The sequence below is a fragment of the Piliocolobus tephrosceles genome, chromosome 11 (assembly GCF_002776525.5).
Source record: "Piliocolobus tephrosceles isolate RC106 chromosome 11, ASM277652v3, whole genome shotgun sequence".
NCBI lineage: Eukaryota > Metazoa > Chordata > Mammalia > Primates > Cercopithecidae > Piliocolobus > Piliocolobus tephrosceles.
This window is the reverse complement of record NC_045444.1, coordinates 18,450,278-18,477,644: the sequence shown is the minus strand read 5'-3', so window position 1 is coordinate 18,477,644 and position 27,367 is coordinate 18,450,278. Positions and strand designations below refer to the sequence as shown.

The window sequence follows — 27,367 nt, the reverse complement described above, 5'->3', positions numbered from 1 at the left end:
ATGTATATGTATATGTATATGTATATGTATATGTATATGTATATGTAGTAGTCTCCCCCTTGTCTGTGGGGGTTATGTTCCAAGGCCCCCAGTGGATGCCTGTAAGCTTGGATAGTGCTGAACCTGATTGTCATCTAATGGAATACATTTCTGTTCCTGCCTTGCACCCACAAATTAATGCCTTTTCCATCTTAACTAAGCGCTCATCATGCACTGTGGCACATTTGCATTTTGAGGTGCAACAACAAATCTAGCACAAATTTCTTTTTTCCTTCTTCATGACTCCATAGGCAGAAGATTCATTCTTACCATAGATCTTAGCAACATCAGCAAGTGATTTTTTTTTTTTTATTTCCTTGTTAACAACTTTTCCTTTTTCCCTTAAAGGAAGCACTTTACAACATTCCTTTGACATACCTGGATTGCCAGCATCAGCTACTCTTGTCTTTGGGGCCATTATGAAGTAAATTAAGGGTTCCTTGAACACAAGCACTGAGATACCGTGATGGTTGACCTGATTGCCCAGGGGCTAATAAGTGACCAATGGGCAGGGAGTGTCTGTAGTGTCTATGGCGTGGATTTGTTGGTCAAAAGGATAATTCATGTCCAGGGAATAATGGAGTGGGGTAGTGTGAGATTTTATCACACTACTCATAATAGCTTGCAATTTAAAACCTATGAATCATTTATTTCTTGAATTTTCTATTTAATATTTTCATACTATAGTCGACTGTGAGTAACAAACTGCAGACAGCGGAATCACGGACAAAGGGGCACTACTGTATGTGGACCCCAGGAAAAGGTTACATGGCTTCCGTGAAGTTGAGTGTTGGTTGGAGGTAGTCAATGAATGGCTCTAAGAACCATCTCTGAGTACTGAAACAGAATACGACCTTCTTTTCCTGGTGGGTAATAATTATGTTAGAGGTTTGATCTGGGCCAGGGACTGGGGATATGACTATGGCTAGAATTCCAGTCCTAACTACAAGGATGAATGTGGGTAGGGGGTCTTCATTCATATGTGTTTCATTCATATGTGTTTTCCAAGTGTTCTTTTTAGCTAAATCTTTGCAGAAATCTTTGACATAACTCTCATTCCTTATGGAGATTACAAAGAAGTCGCTCTGAAATGATGTGGGGATGGGATGAGAGCCCCACTGTGGTCTCTTAAGGCTTAAACCTACAGGGTCTAAGGAACTTGTTTTGGAAAAACTCTAAGGGCGGTGGTCCAACCGTGGCAGTGTTCAGTTCACTGCCCTGATACCTGGTTATGAGTTATTAGCACTGAGTAGAAGTAAAGCAAAACTGTGACTCCTGTTTTTATTTTCTTTTGGAGCATCAACACTGATTCATTTTTGATTTATAGCTCAGTATCACTGGGAAATTGTTCTGGCTCATGTAAAATGTCAAAAACACAGCTCTCCATCTATAAAATCCTATCAGAGCTCAGTCCAGGCTATTTGTAACTGGTAACCAGTGTCACTGTGGGTCTTTGGCAGAGTGGTTTCATGGAGTGTCTGAATCTCACTTTTGAGAGTTGTATCTTTCATGTTTGTTCTTGTGACGGATTTCTCAGACTTCCCTGTGAAGTTGTGTTGATTGGTCGATGGATCTGATGTTGTGTTTGTGGTCGTACTCTCCTTACTTTACCGTGCTCACAGGGCTCATGGATAGCTAATGCACTTGTTAGTTCAGAAGCCAGACCTAAGATTTATTTTCTTTTTCTTTTTCCTCCTCTTTCCTTTTTCTTTTCTTTTCTTTTCTTTTCTCAGTGTTCCCCTTACCCTGACTTTGAGCAAGGTACTTTGTTGACTTCATCAAGACCAATCTGGCTCAATATCTGTTCTTCCTCAAGGATTCACTTGGCTGTTTGGGTTGACATCTCAGGGAAGATGGTCACAGAGAGACTCTTCATGGCCTTTTCTAAGAAGAATAAAGATTAATTTTTGTTTGTTTGTTTTTGTTTTTTTGAGACGGAGTCTCACTCTGTCGCCCAGGCTGGAGTGCAGTGTGCTATCTCGGCTCACTGCAACCTCCACCTCCCGGGTTCAAGCAATCCTCTTGCCTTAGCCTCCCAAGTAGCTGGGATTACAGGCACCTGCCACCATGCCTGGGTAATTTTTTTGTATTTTTAGTAGAGACAGAGTTTCACCATGTTGGCCAGGCTGGTTTCAAACACCTGACCTCAAGTGACCTGCCTGCCTCAGCCTCCCAAAGTGCTGGGATTATAGGCGTGAGCCACTGCGCCCTTCTTTCTTTCCTTTATTCTTGTTTCTCTATGTAGCCTATACACTTACACTAAAAGTTAATGAAAGCTGGTGATGCCCTACTGGAACACAATAGATCTGGGGCACCCCAAAATATATCAGTTACCACACACTTTCAAATAAAGGGAGTCCTATGTTGAGTAAATTACATTATTCTATTATAAATCTTACTTGAGTCTAGTTTTATTTTCTTAAGTTAGAAGAATGCTAAGACTTTGCAGTTGCCTGGGATATGATGGCAACCTTTAAAAAGTAGAACAAGTAGGTTTTCAGCCCCTAACAGAGGAGATGATGTAGCCAAATGGACCTTTTAAGCCACTGCAGAATGTGTTCTCTGACCTTTGTATCTGCCCAGTGCTTGTCCAGGAGAGTTACGTCATTGCAAAGATTTGCATCTGTTCCTCTTCCTCTTGATTCCCCATTAACATCATCCACAACTAGGAAGGAAAGGTTTTGTTGCAAATGGAGAAAGGTGCTATCTTGGGGACTTAAATTTTGGGAAATCCCTGACTCTTTATTGTTATTATTATTATTATCATTATTATTTAAGATGGAGTTTTGCTCTTGTTGCTTAGGCTGGAGTGCAATGATGTGATCTAGGCTCACTGCAACCTCTGCTTCCCGGGTTCGGGGGATTCTCCTGCCTCAGCCTCCTGAGTAGCTGAGATTACAGGCATGCGCCACCACACCCAGCTAATTTTGTATTTTTAGTAGAGACGGGGTTTCACTATGTTGGTCAGGTTGGTCTAGAACTCCTGACCTCAGGTGATCCTCCCGCCTCGGCCTCCCAAAGTGCTGGAATTACAGTATGAGCCACACGCCCAGCCCCTGACTCTTTATTTTATTTTGTGAATATTGGCAAATCAGGATCTATTTGCTTTGTAACTGTATAAGTGGTGAGTAGACCTAGGTAGTTTAAAATATCAGTAACTTAAATGTCTCACTGCACAAGCTCTTTTTGGCCAAATCCCATTTAAGTCGATGGCAAGGAACGCCATAATTACTGATTCTCAGTGGCTGTGTGGAAAGTGGTTTGGCCTCTTTCTTTGGTTGTAGAGCATGAACCCCTATCTTCCGCCTTGGAAATACGTGCAGATATTATATATACACAGAGTAAGAAAACCTGAGCATATGGAGGGATGTATGGTGAAATGAGAGCTGCCTTTCAACCTTGTACTCCCAGTGCCCTTCTAATGAGGTAATCATCTGGAATTTCTTGTGTAGCTTCTCTGAAATTGTATCTGCATATATAAAAAAAATTTCTGTACACACCCATGCATACACACACACAAACTTTGATAATCTATTAATTACCGTTATTCTCTCACTACATTTTGCAGCATTACACATCTGTCTTTTTCAAGAGCTTAATGATATGGTATGCATGTGTGATAATTTATTAAATGACTCTCTTATCAGTGGACACTTAAATGGTTAATATTTTGTTGTTATACATCTGTAATAAACATTCTTATATGTATTCTTTCTGCATTTGCGCCAGTATAAATGTAGAATATATTTCTCAAAGTAGAACTTGTTGGGTGCAAATAATGTGTATCTTACATTCTGTAAACATCTCCAAGCTGCACTGCTAAGAGGCTTCCCCACTGACACTGAATGAGACTTGTCCTCATGCCTTCACCAGCACTCAGAATTTGCAAAAAAAAAGTTTTTTTTGGGGGGATGGAGTCTCACTTTGCCACCCAGGCTGGAGTGCAGTGGCACGATCTCGGCTTGCTGCAACCTCCGCCTCCCTGGTTCAAGCAAGTCTCCTGCCTCAGCCTCCCAAGTAGCTGGCACTACAGGCACGCACCACCACACCTGGCTAATTTTTGTGTTTTTTAGTAGAGACGGGATTTCACCATATTGGCTGGGCTGGTCTCGAACTCCTGACCTCGTGATCCGCCCACCTCGGGCTCCCAAAGTGCTGGAATTACAGGCGTGAGCAAAATCCTTTTATATCTGCCATTGTAAAAGGTAGAAATGGTACTGATCTTTATTATCTTCTTGTTTATTCAGTTTTGCTACCTTATATTTATCGGTTATTTTAAATTCCTTTTCTAAAATTGCATGTTCAAGGTGCTTTCTTGCCTTATCTTTTAGGCTCTTGGGCTTTTAAAAAATTTACTGATTTGCAAGTATTATTTTAAAAATTGAAGTATAATAGACATACAGAAGCGTCATTGATGAAAATCCCATAGTTTAATGAAGTTTCACCACTCACACTCATCTTCCCACCTGAGAAGACCTGTTCACTCCCCCTCTTTGTCACCGCTCCCTGCCCAGGAGGTGACCACCAGCCTGAATTCTACCACCATGGATTTGCTTTGTCTATTTTTGAACTTTATACAAACCAGATCATACATAGATTATCCAATGAGTGCTTTTGTGTTTACCTTTGCTGAGATGCATACGTGTAGTTGTGATTAGCTGTAATTCAGGTATTTTCATTGTTATATACTATTTCATTAGATGAATATACCACCAATTTATCCATTTCTATTGCTGACCAATGTTTGTGCTGTTTTGTTTCCAGTTTCGGCAATTAGGAATAATGCTGCTGTGAACATTTTGTAAGCATCTTCAAGTATCCATATGTATGTATGTATGTATGTGTTTATTTTATTTTATTTTTTTTATGTTTTGGAGATGGAGTCTTGCCCTTAGTCACTGAGGCTGGAGTGCAGTGGCGCAATCTTGGCTCACTGCAACCTCTGCCTCCCAGGTTGAAGTGATTTTTCTGCCTCAGCCTCCCGAGTAGCTGGGATTACAGGCTCCTGCCACCACACCTGGCTAATTTTTGTATTTTCGGTAGAGATGAGGTTTCACCATTTGGCCAGGCTGGTCTTGAACTCCTGACCTCAGGTCATCCGCCTGCCTTGGCCTCCCAAAGTGCTGGGATTACAGGCGTGAGCTCCTGCACCCAGCCATACGTATGTATTTCTGTTGAGTATACATCTAGGGGTGGAATGGCTGAGTCATGGATTAAGATCACTTTTTTTGCTTTTTTTTTTTTTTTTTTTTTTTGAGGCAGTCTTGCTCTGTCACCCAGGCTGGAGTGCAGTGTCCTGATTTCAGATCACTACAACCTGTGTCTCCTGGGTTCAGTCGATTCGTGTGCCTCAGCCACCTGACTAGCTGGGATCACAGGCACGCGCCACCACACCCGGCTAATTTTTGTACTTTTAGTAGAGATGGAGTTTCACTATGTTGCCCAGGCTGGTCTCAAACTCCTGGCCTCATGTGATCTGCCTGCCTCAGCCTCCCAAAGTGCTAGGATTACAGGCATGAACCACCGCAACTGACCTGATCAGCTTTTATAGAGATAGGCCGCCAGTTTTGGAAAGTATTTGTACCGTTTTACACTTCCACCAGCAGTTCTTGAGAGCTGCGTTGTATTGCATCCTCACCGATGTTTGAAGTTGTCAGCTTTTTTACTTTTGAGCCACACTTTGTGTATGTAGCGGCATCTGTGGTTTTAATTTTATTGTCCCTGGTTACTAATAAGTAGAGTATATTTTCATATGTTTATTGGTCATTTGTGTATCATCCTTCATGAAGCTTGTTAAGTCTTTCGCCCATTTTTCTATTGGGTTATTTTTCCTCTTTCTTAGTGATTTATGAGTCTATATTCTGGATACAAGTCCCCTGGTAGTTATGCTGTATAAATATCTTCTCAGCAAACTCGACGGCTTGCTGTTGTGCTCTTTGAAGGAGGTCTTTAATGTAGTTCAGTTTACGAGTCATTTCCCTTATGATGAATGCATTTATGTCTTGTTTAAAAAATCTTTACCTTTCCCCAAGATGATGAAACTCCCTGACAGCATTCCATTTCAGATCTCTCCTGTGTTAACCTTACACTTTCATATCTACAGCTCATCCACGGCTTTCTCTGTACGGAGTGAGGTAGGGTCATAATTCAGTCGTTTCATATGGATGTCCAACTGGCCCAGCACCATTGATTGAAAAGAACTTTGTTTCCCCCATGTATTTTAGGGGTACTTTTGAAATATATAAATCAAGTAACCGGCCGGGCGCGGTGGCTCAAGCCTGTAATCCCAGCACTTTGGGAGGCCGAGACGGGCGGATCACGAGGTCAGGAGATCGAGACCATCCTGGCTAACACGGTGAAACCCCGTCTCTACTAAAAAAATACAAAAAAACTAGCTGGGCGAGGTGGCGGGCGCCTGTAGTCCCAGCTACTCGGGAGGCTGAGGCAGGAGAATGGCATAAACCCCGGAGGCGGAGCTTGCAGTGAGCTGAGATCCGGCCACTGCACTCCAGTCTGGGTGACAGAGCCAGACTCCGTCTCAAAAAAAAAAAAAAAAAAAAAAAAAAAAAAAAAAAAAAAAAATCAAGTAACCATATATGTGTGGATATTTTGCTTTGTGGTCTTTGTTTATCCTTATGCTAATATTATTTTATTTACTGTAGCTTTGAAATCTTCATATCTGGTAGTGACTGTCTTCCAGGTTTTTTGGTTGTGCTTGTTAAGGATTGTCTTGACTATTCTTTTTTTTTCCCCCCTCCCTGCAGTGGAGTCTCACTCTGTCACTCAGGCTGGAGTGTGGTGGTGTGATCTTAGCTCACTACAATCTCCGCCTCTGGGTTCAAGTAATTCTCCTGCCTCGGCCTCCCGAGTAGCTGGGACTGCAGACACCCGCCACCACATGCCTGGCTAAGTTTTTTTGTACTTTTAGTAGAGATGGGGTTTCACCATATTGGTCAGGCTGGTCTCGAACTCCTGACCTCAGGTGATCCATCCGCCTTGGCCCCCCCAAGTGCTGGGATTACAGGCATGAGCCACCGTGCCTGGCCTGTCTTGGCTATTCCTCATTCTTTTCACTTTCCACATGAACTTTGGCTTCATCTTAACAATTCTCCTGCCACCTGCTAGGATTTTGATTGGCCATAGTGAGGCTTCCAATCCACAAACATGGTGTGTTTCTTCATATATTTAATAGTTATCTTTAATTTCTCCTAAAATATTTCATTGCTTTTCTAGGTAGAAGTCTTGCATATTTTTTTAGTTTCATTAGTTTTTTTCCCAGGTATTTGATAATTTTGCTATTTTGAATAGAGCCTTTTAAAAATTACATTTCCTTCCTGTTTGTGGCTAGTATAGAAATAACTGGAATTTGTATATTCACTTAATGTGTGGTGGCCTTGCTGAATTCACTTCTTAATTCTTTCTAGTTCCCTTGTTCTGTCTGCCAGTTTGCCAGTGCCTCACTGCTCTAATAATTGTGACTTTGTGGAGAACCAGGCGTGAAGGGAGCAGCGGGCAGCTTTAATTTGAGTACTTATTCTCGGGGTACCTGATCTCATGATCTACCTTGGGGAACATATTCCTGCCTTGAATGTAAGAGAAGACTGCCTGGCTGGCAGTGGAGCCTTGGCTCCCCTTGTTGATGGAATGATGGTGTCTGATTCTTGTATCAGTGTCTGTCTGAGCAAGCACTCCTTTGGTTCATGCCTTTGCTCTCTAGTGTATAGAATATCAGGAAAGTGTCCAGGGTTGGATGTTGGAGCTCAGCTCCAAGCTTGCCATTGCATATATGGGACAATTGTTTGGGCTACTGATGACTGTGCCATCTAATTGTGGAAAAGTCTAAGCTCTGCCCAAGATTTGATTAAGATATGTTATCAGCTGTCAGCATCTTCTAGCATGGTCTAAATTTTAATGTATTTTGTAGATTCCCTTTATAACTTAGGTAATTGGGGGTTGGCCATTTTCTGGTTTCTTTGATCATTTCATTCTTTTTCTAGTTTATTCAAGTTTCTTGTTGGTTTGGGTTTTATGGAGCAGAGTAATGAGGAGAGAGGACAAAAGGGCTGTATTTCACCATGTTTAACTTTTATTCTCTGAGAGATCATGTTAATCTTCTAATGACTTTGATTCAGATCAGATGAGTTGGTGTTTGTTCAGCATAGTTTCTTTAAGCCAAATCTCTGGACCCTTATTCAGTGTATTTTTCTTCTTCACAGTATGTTCCGTTCTTTAAAATGTTTCTTAAGCGACTTTTCCAACCGAAGAGGTTCAATGTGTTTGGAATCAGCAGTGCAGACCAAGGGCCATCTCAGTGGCCTGGCAAGGATGACCTTGGGTGACAATACCCACGCCCTTGCTAGCGTTTCTTGCCTGTAGTGTTAGCTTTTGGTTCTGGTCTGAATTAACTGTCACACATTAAATGAAAACCAGAAATTATAATTAGGGGTGAGAGATTCTTTCAGTCTTGTTCAGTTTAACAAGGATTTTTTGAGCACTGACAACGTGCTTGTGCTTGAGCACACAGGCCCTGAGGGTAGAGACAAATATGATACAACCCTTGACTTCAGGCTTTTATGTGCTGCTTGGGAGAAGGTAAGGATCATTTCTGTGTTTTATAAAAGCAAGGCAGTCAGGGGCAGGGAGCTTTGGGGCCCAAAAAGACACCAAGCCAAGGTAAAAAGAATGGACTGAAAATGAGTTTACCTAGAAACAAGCTTCGAACTCCCAGCAACCTCACAGGTGTTTAGCATAGAAGACGAGAGAAGATAGAATGCGAAAGTTCTGTTCTATACATTTTATCCCCATCTCTGTTTATCCAATGAATGCTTTACGTACTGGGCTAAAGGAGCTGCATTCTATGACTAAGGGAAACTTAGGGCTTTAAAAGGTATGTTTTATCAAATTGTTGGGCGAGTAACTGCTGTATCCCCAGCTCAGCAGAATAGTGTTGGAGACATACTGGGTGCTCAATAAGCACTTGTTGATTGAATGAAAGAGCGATTGGTGAGCGTGGCTACTCACGTTAGTCTGGCAGTGTGGGTTGCAGGACATGCGTTGAGTGTGGTCTGAGGACTCCTGGCCAGACGTGCCTCCCACAGGCTTACTTGATAGCTGTGCTGGCATTGTGGGCAAGCCTGGCACAAGGAGGTATAAGAGCAAGTGTTAGGAAAGTGTGAATGATGTTTAGCAAGAAACTCGTTGCTACTGTTGGCTCTGGCATGAGAGGTCGGCGGAGCAAATGTGTTAACAAGTTGAGGGGCTGTGTACTCCATTGGAGACAGCCCATAAATGCTCATAAAAGTTGGGTAACTGTGGCTTCAAGGGCTGTTCCTCCTCTTTATTCCCAGATTAAAGAAGAAGCAAAGTGAAAGTGTGCTGTGGTGTTGAGAAGTTTTGCCATTAAAAGCTGGGGTCTTGTCTTTTTGTCTCTGAGTTGGTGACTCCTGTGTGTGAGACCTCTGAGAGCTTCTTGAAACCCAGGTCTCTCCCTGTTGAGTGGCAGGCATCCTGCCCATGTCCCAGGAATGCCGATCCCTGCTTTGGAACGGGGGTCATGTGCATTTCATGTTATGCTAACTGGAGCAGAGCTAGTCTGGTGGTATGTGGTAGAGGGAACGAGGGTGCATGGTCCATGCTAGAGAGTTTCCTTGGGTTGTTTTTATTTGGATTTTTTTCCTGTTACACTATTCTTTGTTGGCTCTTGGCTTTCTGGGTGTGGGTCTACCCTTACTTTTTTCTTCGTCCTAGATCTTTGCCGTTTGCAGATGCTTCAAGCTCTCCCTAAAAGAGTGGTCCATTTAGAGGCTGGTTTCTCTATTATGCCCCAGAAAGTGCCAGCTGCGGCTTCATTAGCTCAGGGAAGGGCTTCTGGGTAGCGCCGCTGGGCCTCCCGGTGTTTTGAGCCCTTGGTCCTGTCTGCCTTCTCCCTGAAGGCTCTGTTTGCTGCATGCTGGAGCTAAGGGGAAGGTGTTAATGAATCCATCTGAAAGTTTTCTATGTGTTCAGGTACTGATCTCGGCATTCAGGATACATCAGGGAACAAACAGTCAAAGCTTTTGCCTTTGTGGTGTTTACATTCTAATAGGTGGGAATAGGGTGGGGCAGTTGAAACATAAAGAAGTACATAAGATAATGTAGGTGAGATGTTCTTCAGACCAAGACAATGTAGAGGTGGGTGACAGAGCTCAGATTGGGAGTGAGGGCAGGTTTCATCACTAAATGTGGTGGCCAGAACAGCCCTAACCTGAAGGAGGGGAGGGAGCAGGCCAGGCAGACCCCTGGAGTAAGTTTGTTCCTGGCAGAAGGAGGAGCCGTGGCCTGCCTGTGGGGAGGTCGCTGAGGAGCCCCATGTGGCTGGAGTGTGGAGTAAGCAGGCGTGGCCCACAGACGAGGAGGTCAGAGAACAGAGGCGTCCTCCATCCTAAGGACCGTGGCCTTTCCATGGAGGCCGATGTGTTCGAGTACCTGGGCTGCGTGTTGAGGATGTGTAGGTAGGGGCAGGGGCATGGAGGGACGAATGAGTGGCTGCTTCCTGTTAGAAATTGGAGTGTAAGTGACCTTTCATTGCCAAGTGGCCTAGAACACTAGTAAATGGCACTCCCTACCCCCGTAGCAGCAGCTCGAGGGCAATATTTTCTAACCTCTTCAAGCCCATTCTTGTGGGTTTTGTAGGTTATTGTGGGTGTGGGGTTGGCGGGTGGGGGTTGTATAGTACCTTTTTGTATGTAGCCACCCCTTGGTCATGTGAGAGAGACCCGTGATCATCCCTGAGGTCTTGGCAAGGGTTTGCCTGAGACAAACAGTTGCTTTCCTAACAAACACTTGCTTTCCACAGACAGGCAGAGCCCCGCAGAGTGGGAGAGCAGTGCCTGTGGCCTGCCTAAGGCTAAATAATGGTTCTCAGCGCTGTCTGTAGAAGTCAAAGAACTCTCAAAGAATGGTTTTGGCTTTGAGAACCTGGCCATGGTACATTTGCTGAGAGCCAGACCTTCCAGTAGAAAACACTGAAAGTCACAGTCCGTGCAGCACAATGAATATGTAACCGGTACTCTGCTGGACATGGCAGGTTGCTCATGCCCTCCATGTGAGGTCCCATACTCAAGCCTTACAGGGCCAACTAGACGCCACAGGGGCCAGGCAGGTGGAAGAGGAGAGTGAGGCAGGCTGGCTGTGATGTTGCAGGAGAGGTGGGGCACCCCAGAGCACATGCCTTATCCGAATGCGGCATTGGCACCACGGGGAGAAAGGGACAGCCCAGGATGGGCAGATCTCAGTGTTTTGAGAGAATCCAAAGATCCAGATTATTGGCGTTTTCATTATTATGTTTTCTTGTTAGGCAGCAGAAGAGGTGGAACTAAGAGGGGTCCAAATTTCTGTATGTGTGTATGTATTTATGGTGGATGATGGAAAGATGGTTCTCCATTTGAGTTAATTACATAGGTGAGGTTGTTGCCAGGCCTCTGTGTAATAGAGGCTGTCCAATTAAAGTAGGATTGATTTATTAACGAAACTTACAGTCACACAATTTTACAACTTGGAGGTGTTATGGGGCCTGGGGGCATTGCTAAAGAGTGCTAAGGCTCAAGATAATTATTGTGTGACTTTGGAGAGAATGACAGATGGGTCCTCACTTTTGCTGCAAACCTAGCCAGCGATTGAAATGGCATTCTTTGTTTAAGGTTGTGGAGGGGCTGTCGGCACTGATCCTCTGTTGCCTTGCTGGCACCCTTGCCTCTTTGTGCACTTCCGAGGTGTTTTGTCTCTACTGTTCAGAACCCTCCCTCAAAGCCTGCTGCTGATTCAGCTGCACGATTTGCATTTAGCTTTGCCCTAACAATGGGTTGCCTGGGTCCTGTCCATTTTCCAGCTGTCTTTATATTTGAATTTGAATTTCCAGCTGATATGCTTTCTGACCTGGTGTGTGACTTAAAGAAGGTCTGGTCTTTTGACCAGACTTGTATAAATATTTACTTAAGACTTCTGTTGTGTGTGTGCTTCTGGGAGAGTAGCTGTTATTACCCCTTTGACACATAAATGAAAGTAGTGTGTGTGACATGCAGCATCCCGGGAAGCAGGAGGTCTCTTAGACTGGGAGTGACATTCTGTTCATGCTCCACGTGCTGGCTTTCTTGGTCCGCCACTGCACTTCCATGAACTTTTTGGGCCATTAACGAACACTCATGTAGGTGATTTGACCTAGAAAGATGGATTCAGAAACTGAAATGTAATAAAGACACATATGGTCATGTGCTGCCCTGTTAGAGCATTTGTGAACTCACAGTGCAGCCTAGTCCCAGATGTATATCACAGATATGGCTTCTCTTACTCCATTTTAGACCTTTGGTGATATTTTTGTGAGTTGGATATCTTTTTCCGCAAATAGATTTCTTTTTCTGATTTAAATGATATGGTGGTTGTAGAAAATGTAGAAAGTAAATCTCAGGACCCCCAAATCACTAATCTAAAGGGAAAAGTCCAGCTGGGCACAGTCTGGCAAACCTGTCTCACATTTTATTCCTAAATAAGATAGCTACAAAGATCGAGAAGCTACGTACCTCCCTCACAATGTGCCCACAAGGAAATTCTTTGTGGACACAAGACAGACCTCAAGTCCTCCCTCTGTTCACCTGAGACAGATGTATATCCAATTGCTTCCTCTGCCCTGTTGTTTTCACCAAGCTGGGCAAAGGCATAAGTGACTGTTCCTCTACCTTCCACTCACGTAGAAATTGTGTATTTGGTGAAAGGCTAATCAAAGGCTTTTAAAAATATAGCCATTTGTCTGTTTTCTACCTGTGACCTGCAAGCCCCCTCCCCACCTCGAGTTGTCCTGCCTTTCCGGACAGAACCAATGTATATCCTACACATATTGATTGATACCTCATGTCTCCCTAAAATGTATGAAACCAAGCTGTGTCTGGACCACCTCGGGTACCTGTGGTCAGGTCCTCCTGAGGCTGTGTCATGGGCATGTCCTTAACGTTGGTAAAATAAACTTTCTAAATTGATTGATCTCTGTCTCAGATACTTTTGGGTTCACAGTAGAAAGGAAAGAAACCCACTCAAATATTCCCACCCTTTAAAGATTAACCACTGTTATCATTTGAGGGAATTTTTTTCTGGTTGTTTTCAATGCAACCTGTAAAGCTAGTTGTTGTAGCACATACTTCATCTTGTATCTTGCCCGAATTCTCTCTCGTAACTCTCCTCCTGCTTCCTTTGACTTTAGCCAAAATGGTCTCAGACATGCCAAGTTTTCCACCTCAGAGTGTTTTACTGAGTCTTCTTCTCTGGCAGGTTCTTCCCCAGGTAACAAAAACAGCATGGTTCACTCCCCCATCTCCTTAAGTCTTTACATAAATGTCCCCATCTTCCCATTCAGTTTGCACCTGTGTTGGCTAGAACTCCCCCTGTTACAGACCCATCCTTTCCTGTGGCACCCAGTGGAGGACCCAACATACAACCTGTCTATTATCAATGCCATTGTTCTTTCTAATATGCTACTAGAAACATTAAGCAGTAGTAATTTTTCTAAAAAATATTTTGAGACAGGATCTCCCACTGTTGCCTAGGCTGGCTTACAGTGGTGTGATCTTGGCTTATTGCAACCTCCACCTCCTGGGCTCAAGCAATCCTCCCACCTCAGCCTCCTGAGTAGCTGGGGCTAGAGGTGTCTGCTACCATGCTCAGCTAATTTTAAAATTTTTTGTAGAAATGAGGTTTCATTATATTGCCCAGTCTGGTCTCAAACTCCTGGCCTCAAGTGATCCTCCTGCCTTGGCCTCCCAAAGTGCTGAGATTATAGGTGTGAGCCATCACTCCAAGCCAGCAGCAGTACTCTTTGCAAAGGCTTTAAAATATCTACCTATAGCCTATTCTTTGAATAAATCATACCTCAATCATCGCCCTACTATGGAACATTTAGTTACATCTAATGTTTTGCTGTTATAAATCACATGAACCTATTATGAACCTTTTGTGCTTAAAGTGTTTTTCCATTTCTTATGCATTAAAATACATTCTCGAGCATGGGATTACTGGGTCAACATATCTTGTATTAAGACTCATGTGGCTGAAAGTGATAGAAACTCAACTCAAACTGGCTTAAGCAAATCAATGGAAATGGTTGGCTAATGTATTTGAGAAGTAGAGGGATAGATCAGTCAGGACTGATTTAAGAGGTTCAGTCTGTCTTCGGGAGTCTGATCTGTGTTTTAGTACCTACTTTCTTCTTGTGTTGGCTTCATTCTCAGGCATTCTCCTCCCACTTGTGTCAAAATCACTGCCTGTAGCTCCTGTGTTCATCCTCCTATCTCTAAAATCTCGAAGGAAGACATCCCCTTTCCAATATTTTCAGCAAAAAACTTGGCACAGGTTCTCATCGGCTCAAATTGAATTGTGCCATTTTCGAATCATTAACTCTGGACATGGGACAAGTTAATGGGATGTACTAGCATGGGAATAGCATCATCCCACCCAAATCACTTATTCTGAGGGTAGGGCAGGTGCCATTCCCAGAGGAGAATCAGGATGCTCTTATGGGATGGGGACTGCATGCTGGGGTGGCTCCAAATGACACATCTTCATTTTACCTATGAACATTTTAGGGACTCTGTGTCTTAAAATAAATTAATAAAAAGAAAAAGCCAGCAGAGAAAGAGATAGGTGCCCAGTTGCATCCTAAGCATGCATTTTTTTTGGCTGTGTAACTGCTGCCTAATCAGATAGCAGTGTGTTTCTGCTGTACCACATGGGCCCAAGAGCAGCCTTCATAGGAGAGCTGTGTCCCACGGCTGCCTGGTTGCCCATTTCTTTGTGGATGTGTTGCCCGTTTGCACCATAATTGTCCGAGTTCAGAAGGGCCCTTGTTTCTTGTCCACTGTTGAATAAGCACCTGCCTTGAAGGCATTGAGGCCTTTGTTGTCCCTGTGGTGGCTTTCCACTACACTCAGCCACATGTGCATGGAGCTCCAGGTGCCTCTACCACGTAATCGCTCCCTTGTCATCATCCTGGCTCAGGCCTGCCTCCAAGCCAACCTCATTCTTAGCATGAAGGAAGTTGGCAACTTCCTGGTGAAAACCCCATGGAAGTTGGGGGGTGGGATGCTGTGTAAACCATTCTGACCCTTCCATTGAGTTTGTTCGTATCTCAAAATTGGGATGTGTCATGGTGAGTTATGAGACAAATAAAATGAAGTTATTACTTGACACTCTTCAGAAATTGCTGAAAGGCCATCCAAACTCTTTCATTTGGATCCTGTGCTAATGACTATTTGCTGTTATTTAGTAGGAAGAGCTGGGGAGTTGGTCACATAAAGGAAGCTGTCAGAGCTAAGGCTGTGTGGAGGGCCCTTCAAAGTAGTCTCAATTCCCCATGCAATTTTTGGCATTTCTCCCTTTCCATCTCATCAAGAAAATTAGATGGAGCCAATTTATAAGTAAATAACACATCTCTGTTAAGGACTCTAGGTTAACTTGCAGCCATCTCGCTCGTATTTTCCTTGGTGCAGACGGGATAGAGAGTACTAATACTCCACTTGTGCTCTAGGTCATCCATTCTGTGGCAGGCTTAATTCCCACAAGTGGATCTTCCCACATAATTTTGAGAGTGTTGGAAATCATGGACACAACACTCCAATTGAGTTGGGGACACCCCACCTACCATTTAGTGACCATCTCCTTTGTTTGATTCCAGATTCCTGAGACAAGATTTCTTGTCTTTCTCAATATAGTCAAGTGAATGTCCACTTGAAATCTGTTTTGAAGCCATGGTTCACTGCTGGTGAGACAGGTGCTCTTCTGCCATAGCAAGTCACGGGGAGTGCTTTTCTAGCTGTTCCTTTTCCGTGGTGCTCAGCCCCAGGAGTGCAGGTGGAGACAGACTGGAAGCCCGGTGGCAGCTCTTCTCTCTTTTTTTTTTTTGAGATGGGGTCTCACTCTGTCACCAGGTTGGAGTGTGGTAACATGATCTCGGCTCACCACAACCTCCGCCTCCCGGGTTCAAGTGATTCTCCTGCCTCAGACTCCCAAGTAGCTGAGACTACAGGTGCGCACCATCACACCTGGCTTATTTTTTTTTTTGTATTTTTAGTAGAGATGGGGTTTCTCCACATTGGCCAGGATGGTCTCGATCTCTTGACCTCGTGATCTACCCACCTTGGCTTCCCAAAGTGCTGGGATTCCAGGCATGAGCCACTGAGCCTTTTTTTCTCTGTTGTAGATCTGGAGCATCTGTGCATGATGTTAGTTGGAATTAAAAAGGTTTCCACTGCTGATAAAGAAGCAACCCACAAAAAGCACACAGCTAAGATATTCTAAAAACAGGTTGTAAAGGGAAAGAAAAGATATCCTCCTTGACTTATTTCTGTGAAATTTTGTTACGCTTAGTTAACAGTTATGGAGCATGTGCTGCGAGCCAAGCTGTGTTTTATAGGCCGCCTCGGTGCTCGAAGCAGTCCCGCCAGCGATCAGCTGCCTTTTTTTGCACCTGTCAGCATGGCTGGTGAATTGATGTTCTCTGGAAAGGGCCGGTGCCCCTTTACAGCACCATACCTGTGTGTCCTGTGAAAACTCCAGCTGGTCACCATGCACAGCTGGCTCTGCCCTTCTCTCTGTGCCAGTAAGAGCAACAGCAGGGACTCCTGGAGCAGCTCATGTCAAAAACAAAGGTGGTTGCGGATTTAATGGGTTGTATTCCGCCTCACACAATCTGAGCACCTGAATGTGGCTGAGTTTCAGGAAGGGCCTGGAAATGTTTGGACACCAGTGATTCTCTCTCCCCGGTGCTGTGGCTTTCCCATGCTTGCCTTCCTGCTCCTCAGTCTTTATGGCAAACAGTGGCCGATGGCAACTCCAGCATTTACAAGTTGCTGTTCTAACCACATAGATTGACCAACTAGACTCTCTCAGTCTCAAGTCCTAAATCACAGAAAATGAACTCTGTTTGGTCCATAGTGGATCAGGCACTCTCCTTACAGCTGGAGGGCACAAGGCACAACATGTTGTCTAAGGACTGTCCCTGGACGTTGTGGAGGGGACAAGGAGCAGGTCCTAGAGAAGGGACATCGTGATGAGCTGATGGAAGTCCATGTAGGCGTTGGCCTCTGGGCCTCCCACCCACACCTCCTACTGCGCCAGTGACCACATAGGCCTGGGAACAAGCCACTGCCGGCTTTGCTGACCTTTAGTGTAGGGCTTTAGTCTTGGTTGGAGGTACATGTATGCTTGTTAAATATGGGTTTCTTCTGGAGATCTGCCATTGTTATGTCAAACTGAGACGTCTTTGAAGCTGTCATTGCTTTAGCACAAAACAGAATTAGGCAAAAGTGCTACCCAATTGACGTTCTCCAATTTAAAAATGTGGATCAAGGCCGGGCATGGTGGCTCACACCTGTAATCCCAGCACTTTGGGAGGCTGAGGCGGGTAGATCACCTGAGGTCAGGAGTTCGAAACTAGCCTGGCCAACATGGCAAAACCCTGTCTCTACTAAAAATACAAAAAATAACTGGGTGTGGTGGTGGATGCCTGTAGTCCCAGCTACTCGGGAGGCTGAGGCGGGAGAATCACTTGAACCCGGGAGGCAGAGGTTGCAGTGAGCCGAGATAGCACCTCTGCTCTCCAGCCTGAGTGACAAAGCCAGACTGTCTCAAAAAAAAAGAAAAAAATAAAAATGTGTTGTAATTATAATTGTGGCATTGACATTTGTAGACATCTCCATTTGTAGACATCTGCTGTTTAAGATCATTTGTCACTCTTTTCTAAACAACTGTTATTGGTGTCTACATTGGATTTTAAACTCTGGTGCCCACAGATATTTTTTCATCTATCCTAGCAGTGGTGTATGCCTTAGACACACCACCTTATTATGGGAACAGTTTGGGTGGTTGGAGTTTTACTTTGAAAGTTTGATATAGTTTCCAGTTGCTAAATTCTCAAAGTATCAGAAGTCATTTGATTGACAGCTGTTTAAGCAATTTTATTTGGAAATTGGCCCTCAGGTGTTTCAGAACACTGTGAGGGGAGGTTGTTGCAGGTGGAGTCTGGGAATCATTTCAGTTCACGCTTCATTTTTTAAAAATTCTTAGATTTTACACGTACAGTTAATTTTTAGTTTTGTTGTCTTGGAATTTCCCCACTGATGTTTAAAAGGCCATGTAATGTATTAATATACTCAAAAATGAGAGAGGTTTTAAAATATTCTGAATAATATTTTCTTTCTTTTTAGCTGTCTCCGTTATGAGGTACAGCGCCTCTGCTTTTGGGTTTGCAGTAAGTAACCTGAAATGTACTTTCATCAAGTTTTGCACGTTTTTTCATAAGCCCATAAACCTCACCCTGAGCCCTCAAATGAGGGTGGTTAGCGTATGAGAGCTTAGCATGAGAAACACACTTTATGGAAACCCACTTCTATTAAAAAACGAACATGTAACAGAATTATCTGCAATGAGGACTGTATAATTCTCAAGCACAGACTGGGGGGAACCGTATTTCCCACAATGTGCTTGGGTGAGAGGATGTTTTGGGCATTTTAGCCCTTTTTTGCCTTCCAGGTTGTATGTGGACCTGGCACACACTGGAGCAAAGCATTTGCTGGTGTAGGCAGAGGTTTGCGAGTTAAGATCAGGGCTACTCATGCTAGAATGAGTCAGTCTGTAGCCAGCTAAGGGTAACCTGGCTTCCCAGCCGGCCTCCTGATGGAAGCTAGTTGGAGAAGCGGGTCTCTGCTTCACAGGCTAGGTCTGTCGAGAAATTGGGTGAAGTTTCCCCAGGCCCCTTGGAGAGGATGCTAGTGCTTGTGATCTTCCAGCTGAGAAGTGTGGTGTGGTGCAGTGTCCCATAAAGAGAGCTCTCCTTAGCACCCCCGCCAAGTAGCTCTAGGGTCTCCTGTACCCGAGGGTCGGTATCCTGTTCCCAAACCCACTTCTGCCCTTTGTTGTGAGAACTTGCTATTGTAGGTACATTGCAGATTCTTTTCCGAATCTTATGAAAGATGTGGACCATCCGGGAAAAAGGCACACCGCCACACACACATACCCAGACATACCACATATACACACGCACACACACAATGCATACACACCCCCAGAAACACACAAACACGCACATACATTTTTCTCTCTCATTCTCCCTAGCTTTCTTGTGCATGCATGCTCTCTCATTCAAACAGAAGCATTGAATTTTGTATGCAACTTTAAAGTGCTGGGAGACTTCTGGCAGGTCCTGGTGACCCCCACCCTCACCCCTGGACCCCAGGTAGAATAGTCCCATTGAGAGTCAAAAATAGAATTCTCACTTGAATCTCTTATCTGGGATGTGCAGGAAACTACTGCAATTATCTTGACTGTCATGGGGAAACCAATTCCGTGTGTTTCGAAACAGTGAACTCCCCACCTTCTGCCCTATGTCTCCAGAGTGCTGGGAGCCAGGAGCCCTGGGAGCAGAGCCCCCGACGTGGCACGCTGGGTCTCCGAGCTCCAGACACCCCAGGCACCCCAGGCATGAAGGCAGTAAATGGCTGCGTCGTAATGATGGGAGGCCTCTTTGCTCAGAGTTTACTCGTGCAGATGTTCTGAGTCACAGCACAGTTGTCCTGTGTCTTCACATTTGTGTGCTATTAACTCTGGAAAGCCTCTAATGCCATGTCTCCTTCTCCTAGTTTGATGCCATCCTGGACGTCCTGTCGTCGGCAATTGTCCTGTGGCGTTATAGCAACGCGGCCGCTGTGCACTCTGCCCATAGGGAGTACATGTAAGTGGATTCTTGTCTTTCTCCAGGCTGCAGAACCCGTGCAGATGAAGGCCACGGAATGAGGCCCTCAACACAGCTTGCCCTGCAGCTTTTGTCCCAGTGATGAGAAGAAGGTCCCCAGGTTGCTTCTGAAAGTGACTAGTGCAATGCCAGCCATGTGATGGGATCCTCTTGGGATGGTCAGAAGGAGAGGATGTACCTTTATAATTTTCTCTGTTCTCAGATTTTGAGAATATTTGTTTGCTGGTCTATCCATCTGCTCATCCATCCATCCTTTTGCTTTTTCTTGTTGGAATCTTTGTTCTCTTGGATTCTTATGCTGTTTTTCTTCTAAGTAAGATGAATTCTCCACTGTCATTTACAGAAGACATCTTAAGGGCATTCTAAATTATTCTATTTGCCTTGTACCCCTCTCTGTATTAGGGGGTGTTGCTTGCCCCAGTCTTCTCATCCCATGGGTGAAGATTTTGACTTCAAAGGACTTAATGTTTGTGACTCTAAAACATATGCCCCTTCCAACTTCCATCTCTTTATATCATTTGTAAACCCCAGGGTAGTAACACAGGTTCTGTAATCGGATCTTCTAGCTCTGTGATTATGGAAGCCAGTAACTGCTCTGTGCTTCATTCCTTCATCTGGAAAAGCAAGAAAATGACAATGCCTCCTTTGTAGGATGATTGCAATGAGTACACACACACACAGAGACACACACATTTTTTATGCACATACCTATACACTAATATGTGTATATATATATGCATGTAGTTATATGTATATATGTGTGTGTATACATGTATGTGTGGGTATCAGGGCAACAGTTTTCTCTGTCTCTGCAGCTTTTGGACAGTTGAACACAAATGAGTAAATGCCCCTTTCTGTGGTTTGTGGTGGCACCCAGAAAGTACTCTTGAGGCTGGGTGTCGTGGCTCACACCTGTGATTCCAGCACTTTGGGAGGCCAAGGCAGGTGGATCACTTGAGGCCAGGAGTTCAAGACCAGCCTGACCAACATGGTGAAACCGCATCACTACAAAAATATACAAAAATTAGCTGCACATGATGCTGTGTGCCCATAGCTCACCTACTCGGGAGGCTGAGGTGGAATAATTGACTGAACCCAGGAGGTGGAGGCTGTAGTGAGCCAAGATCCTGCCACTGCACTGCATGCAACCTGGGCGACAGAGCAAGACTTTGTCTCCAAGAAGAAAGTACTCTTAAATGGGATGTTAGGTAATATTCCAACATACAATTGTTACAGGACCTCTTTGAGGCCAAGAGACGGTAACGTATCTGAGACTGAGTATGCCAGATGGAAAACTTTTAAAAGATGACAGCATAACTGACTCACTAATGAGAGCAAATTTTAATTCATGTCATTGTTAGCTTTAGTTAGTGTACAAAAACTCATTTTAAATGTTAAATGTCTATTTTAATGGGCGTTAGTTTTTTTTTTAACAAATATAAGTATCAAACTTGTGATATCACAGATGATATCATTTAGGATAAAATTAATTTTTAAAAGTGAATTTGTAGTTGAAAAAAATACTAGAAAATAGCAGTAAACTGACTTTTAAAAATTTCACGTGATGGTTGAGCATCTCTAATCTGAAAATCCAAAATTTGAAATACTCCCAAATTCAAAACTTAAGCGCCAACCTGATGTCACAAGTAAAACATTCCACACCTGATCTCATGTGACTGGTCACAGTCAAAACTTTGTTTTGTGCACAAAATTACTTAAAATATTGTCTAAGATTATCTTCAAGCTATGTGTATAAGGTGTATATGAAACATAAATGAATTTCATGTTTAGATTTGGGTTCCATTCTCAATGTATCTTATTATGTATATGCAGCCATCCCAAAATCCAAAAAAATCTGAAACCTGAAACCCTTCCGGTCCTAAGCATTTTGGATAAAGGATGGTTGACCTATACCGTGATGACCAACCTTGACTTAACGCTTGTCTAGCCAAAGGAGCAACTAACGCACGCAACCCAAGCTGTTCTGGGTATTTGAGGAACTCAGAAGTCTAGAGAGTGTAATGTAGAGAGATACTCGGATTTCAGGAGCTAGCCACTGTCTTGTCAGAGGAACACGTCATCTTTGGTTCTATAGCTGCACTGTCCAATATGATTGCCACTAGTGCAATATTTTAGCACTTGATATGTGGCTTGTCTGAACTGAGATGTGTTGTAAGTATAAAATACACACTAGATTCTAAAGACTTAATGAGAGAAAGTATTTATTAATAGTTTAAAAATATTCATTATGTGTCGCTATTTAGAATATTTTGGATATATTGGTTAAACTTAAAAAATTTTTTTTTGCTTTGGCTTCTTAAAATGTCTTTTAGAAATGTAAAATTACACATGTGGCTTATATTATATTTGTATTGGGCAGTGCCCTCAAAGGAGAAAGTTTTTCCCACTGCTTTTTCTTTTTTATTGCAGAGCTAATAATACATAATTTGATTTGCAATTCCAGAAAGAATTGAATTCAGAGTTTTCCAATTTCATTATTCTAATTTGCTTTTTAATCTGATTTCTTTTCTGCTGAAATGAGTTTCGTACATATTAGAAAGCCACGAATAATTGTGGCTTTTCTATATTCTTAGGATCTTTGTGAATGTTCGTTAGGTCTGGAGGTTTTCCAAGATCAAAATTGATGAGAAATGTCTTTGCTTTCACTGTTTCTAATAATCCCCCAAACAGCTACTGTTCTTTAAAAGTATATATCATTGCCCAAAAGGCAGAAACTCACAGAGGAGTTGCTTTGATTAATTCCCAGGTGATTGTTCACGTGACAATGCCAACACATTCACTTGGAGATTCCTCATCTAGGGATTTAAGTGATACTCAAAATCCTCTGTATTGTTGGCTTTGGTTTAAAGTTTCAATCCCTGGCTTACCCCATGTAAGTTTAAAATTAATGAAATCACTGCCAGCTGAGAAGCTGATGTTTGCATATTAATGAGCATAAATGAATTAGAAAAGCCATTGGTTTCTAGTTAGTTGCTGGAGAGTAATATTAGAGGAAATTGGAAAATATGCAACTGGCCCTTAGCTAATTCCCTTTATTTTTTTGAAGTGGACGCAAAACCTTGGGATGAATCTTGAGCTTGAATTACCGAGGCAAAGCAACTCGAAACCTTCCTTAGCCTTGCCACCTGGTGACTGTGCATCGTTATTGTGGATATGATGGGGTATTTCATACTCAGGGAAAGAGAGTTTGGCTTCAGCACCACCAGAGTGTGGCTAGCCCTAATAGTTTTTGTTTTGCATTTTTAAAAATTGTATTATTATAAATTTTCATTTTTATTTTATGTTGTTAAAACATATAACATAAAATGCATTAGCGTAATCATTTTTAAGTGTATGGTTCAGTAGTGTTAAGTATATTTCACGTTGTTTTGAAACAGATCCTCAGAACTTTTTTTCATTCTGCAAAGTTGAAACTCTACCCATTGAACAACTCCCCATTTTTCCCTGCCCCCCAGCCCCTAGCAATCACCATTGTACTTCCTATGTCTATGAATTTGACTACTTTAGATACCTCATATAAATGAAATTATACAGTATTTGTCTTTTTTGTGACTGGCTGATTTCACTTAGCATAATGTCCTCAAGGATGATCCATCTTTTGTAGCATGTGACACAATTTCCTTCCTTTTAAAGGCTGAGTAATCTTTTTTATTTCTTTCATTTATTTTTTCGAGATGGAGTCTTGCTCTGTTGCCCAGGCTGGAGTGCGTTGGCACGATCTTGGCTCACTGCAACCTTATCCTCCCAGGTTCAGGCAATTCTCCTACCTCAGCCTCCGGAGTAGCTGGGACTACAGGCATGCACCACAAAACCTGGCTAATTTTTGTATTTTTTGTAGAGATGGAATTTTGCCATGTTGGCTAGGCTGGTCTTGAACTCCTGGCCTCAGTGATCTGCCTCCCTTGACCTCCCAAAGTGCTGGTATTATAGGTGTGAGCCACTGTGCCCTGCCTAAAGGCTGAATAATATTCTGTTGTAAATATATGCCGCATTTTGTTTATCCATTCATCCATTTGACCATTGCAAATAATGCTGCTGTGAATGTGAGTGTGCAAATATCTCTTTGGGACCTTCTTCCAATTCGTTACGATAAATACCCAGAAGTGGGATTGCTGGATCCTATGGCAGTTCCCTTTTAAAATTTTTGAGGAACCTCTATACTATTTTCCATAGTTGTTATATCATTTTATAATTCTACCAACTAGTTTTTTTAAGTTCCAAATTTGGTTACTTTCCTGTGGTAGGAAATAAAAGTATGGAGAAGATGGACCATCAGGTTTACACATGGTCAGGATTTTCAACAGGTAAGATAGAAGGAGGGGCATGGGAATGTTATGTTTACAAGCAAGGGATTCCTAAGAAGAGACAGATTAAACTAGTCAAGGAGGGGTGGAAGGATAATGGCAAAGTTAATGAATAGTCACCATGGATTAGAAGTCTTGATTATAGCCAGCACGGTGGCTCACACCTGTAATCCCAGCACTTTGGGAGGCCAAGGCAGGCAGATCACAAGGTCAGGAGATCGAGACCATCCTGGCTAACACGGTGAAACCCCGTCTCTACTAAAAATACAAAAATTTAGCCGGGCTTGGTGGCAGGCGCCCGTAGTCCCAGCTACTCAGGAGTCTGAGGCAGGAGAATGGCGTGAATGCAGGAGGCGGAGCTTGCAGTGAGCCAAGATCGTGCCACTGCACTCCAGCCTAGGTGACAGGACAAGACTCTGTCTCAAAAAAAAAAAAAAAAAAAAAAAGTCTTGATTAGAAGACTAGAAGTCTTGATAGGTCAGTAATTGTTGGCGTGGGTCCTAATCTGAGAGTAGGTTGCTAAATACCAAGATTCCATAGGTGTTTCACTTATTGGCACAGATTTAGGGTAGAGTGAGTGGCTGAGGCAGCATGGGGACGAAAGTTCAGGGACATGGATGAGGCCAGGTGTTGGCTGGATGATCCATTTGAGATTGAAGTTACCAGGAATGTGTGTAGAATTTGGGGTGGAGGTGAAGGCCGTGAAGCAGGTCATCATCAGTGAGTCGTCAGTGAGTGCAGGGAAGGGGCCAGGAGGTGAGGCGGCAGCGCCAGGAAGGCAGCACAGTGGGTGCTTTAGTCTGATGGCAACTGGCAGTGTTGAGGGAGGAAGCTGGGGGTGGCCACCAGGAAGAAAGAGGCTTGGAGAATGTGGGATCAGAGAGGAAAAGCGGCCTCTACTGCAAAGGCAGGAAAAGCAGCTTCCTCAGAGAACAGCTACGTTTTTATTAGGGCAAGAAAGGTGTAAAGGGAAGAGTCAGAAAAGAGTTTGAGGATGTGGAGACTGGGAGGGTAGGATGAGACTGTTTGGGAGAAAAGGGAGCCAGCCTCACAGTGGGTGACAGAGGAGCCTGGGGGTGCGGGTGGGGTTGGTGACACTGGCCTGGTGACAGTGGATTGCTATGCAGCCACTCTGAAGAATGAAGCACTATCTGTGTACTTGCAACGTGACCTCCAAGCTGTATTCAGTGAAGAAAGCGTGACACAAAATAGCGTGTGTGGTCTTTTCTCATTTGTTTTAACAAAAGAGGTTTGCATCCACACACTCTTGTGTAGGCTTATAAACGATACAAAGGAGACTGGCAGCAGGGTCGCCTCCCCTCTGGGAGGGGGCTGGGGACAGAGGAAGGAGGGGGACACATTTTCTTTATGACAACCAGAGCTGTCCAATAGATGCTCGGTGGCGATGGCAGTGTTCTGTATCCGTGCTGTGTGATATGGTAGTCACTAGCTACATGTGGTCACTGGGTACTTGATATGTGGATAGAGTCACTGAGGAACTGGATATTGATTGATTGAGATGGAGTCTCGCTTTGTGGCCCAGGCTGGAGTGCAGTGGTGTGATCTTGGCTCGCTGCAACCTCTGCCACCCTGGTTCAAGCAATTCTCCTGCCTCAGCCTCCCGAGTAGCTGGGATTACAGGCATGTGCCACTACACCCGGCTAATTTTTTATATTTTTAGTAGAGACAGGGTTTCACCATGTTGGCCAGTCTGGTCTCAAACTCCTGACCCCAAGTGATCCGCCCTCCTCAGCCTCCCAAAGTGTTGGGATTATAGGCGTGAGGCACCGCTGTGCCCAGCCAGAACTGGATTTTTAACTTGATTTAATTTTAAAGAATTTAAATAGGCCCATGCAGCTAGTGGCTACTGTATTGGACAGTGTCTCTTTAGGTGGGTCATTTTTAACCTGTTTTCAAAAAACAGACAAAAGTTCTTAATAAATGAAGATTGAGGAGATTTGGAAATGAGAGAGTGATACTGAGGAAAGGAAGGAGGTGCTGGAGATGGAGGGCTTGGGGAGAAATGAGTATAGGAGGAACTTGGCAGGGCCGAATGACATGGAATTTCACGTCCGTCCCTGCCATTCTCTGCCCTGTGTACTGTAAAGCCCCAGGAAGAACAGCCTCCTGCCACCATGAGCTGTGAGGGCCGTGGGATGCTTGCCACAGAAGTTCCAGCTTGACGCTCACTGGGGGTCTGTGACATTTTGCATATGATTGCAGCACAGGTGGGGCTGTGTGGAGGCGCCCCAGGCCCAGCTGTCTCCTGGGCTGTCAGTCAGCTTGCTGAGATGGAGGTGAAGGCAGATGGGAGATGTTCACCTGGACAGCCTTCTAATTCTACAACATGGAGTCACAATGCAGCCCGAGAGGTGGTTCTCCTGTTCCAAATGTACCTCCCAATGGCTCAGCTGCACACTGGGGTGGGAACTGGAGGGCCCACAGGCAGTGGATGTCTTGAGAGAGGCATAAGCCCTTCGTGTGTCTTCCCATGTGAAATAGACGGGCCCACCGGTTCTCACCCAGGCTGCTTGCTCTGCGTTCTTTTCCAATTTGCTGAGCCACATGCGTCGTCCTGAAAGCCACCAGTCAACAGGATAGCTTGATAGCCTTTTGATGTCTGACTTTACCAGCACCCTTGCTGCTGTTGGAAACAATTTCAGAAATTTAAGAAGAAAAGTAACTGATTCAGTCAAGAAGTGATGGATTAGTAATTTGCTTTTGGTGTCTGAGCTGGACTGCAAAGGCAATGAGTTACACCAAGAACATATTAAAATAGTATCATGTCTCCCTGCGTTCTTCCTGTAGGGTGTTTGATCTGGCCCTAAATCAGAGGCTCTGAGAAAGGGAATCCTATTTACTCCACATTTGTCTAGTGCTCTTAAATTGACAAAGCTCTTGAATGTGTTTTAACTCAAGAACAGAATCTGAACTAGAAGAATAAGTAACTTAAGAGATGCCCTCGATGGCTGATGAGAGTCAAGGCAGAAGGTGGAGCTGTTTCAGCAGGACGAGAGCTCCTCCGCCTTGAGTAGTATGAATTTTACTCGCCTGGAGACAGAAAGGAGTGGCCCTCCACTGTCCTGAATAGGACAGATGAAAGCAGGCATGACACAGACATGACCCTACTGGGTTATGGTGCTGCAGGTAAGATGTACTAGAGGAAGGAGTGTAGACTTTGTCCCTGTTATGGGCTCAATTGTGTCCCCTAAAAAGATATGTTGAAGTCCTCACC

At 43.9% G+C, this 27,367-nt stretch overlaps 1 protein-coding gene across 1 annotated transcript in view; it reads left to right on the top strand.

Moving 5' to 3' along the window:
* The window catches only part of TMEM163 (transmembrane protein 163), a 268,565-nt gene that overhangs the window by 151,825 nt on the left and 89,373 nt on the right, over positions 1-27,367 (top strand). Inside the window, exons 3-4 of the mRNA XM_023193762.2 lie at positions 18,264-18,307; positions 19,695-19,786. Of these exons, the coding sequence (XP_023049530.1) occupies positions 18,264-18,307; positions 19,695-19,786 (136 nt within the window). The remainder of the gene's footprint in view (positions 1-18,263; positions 18,308-19,694; positions 19,787-27,367) is intronic.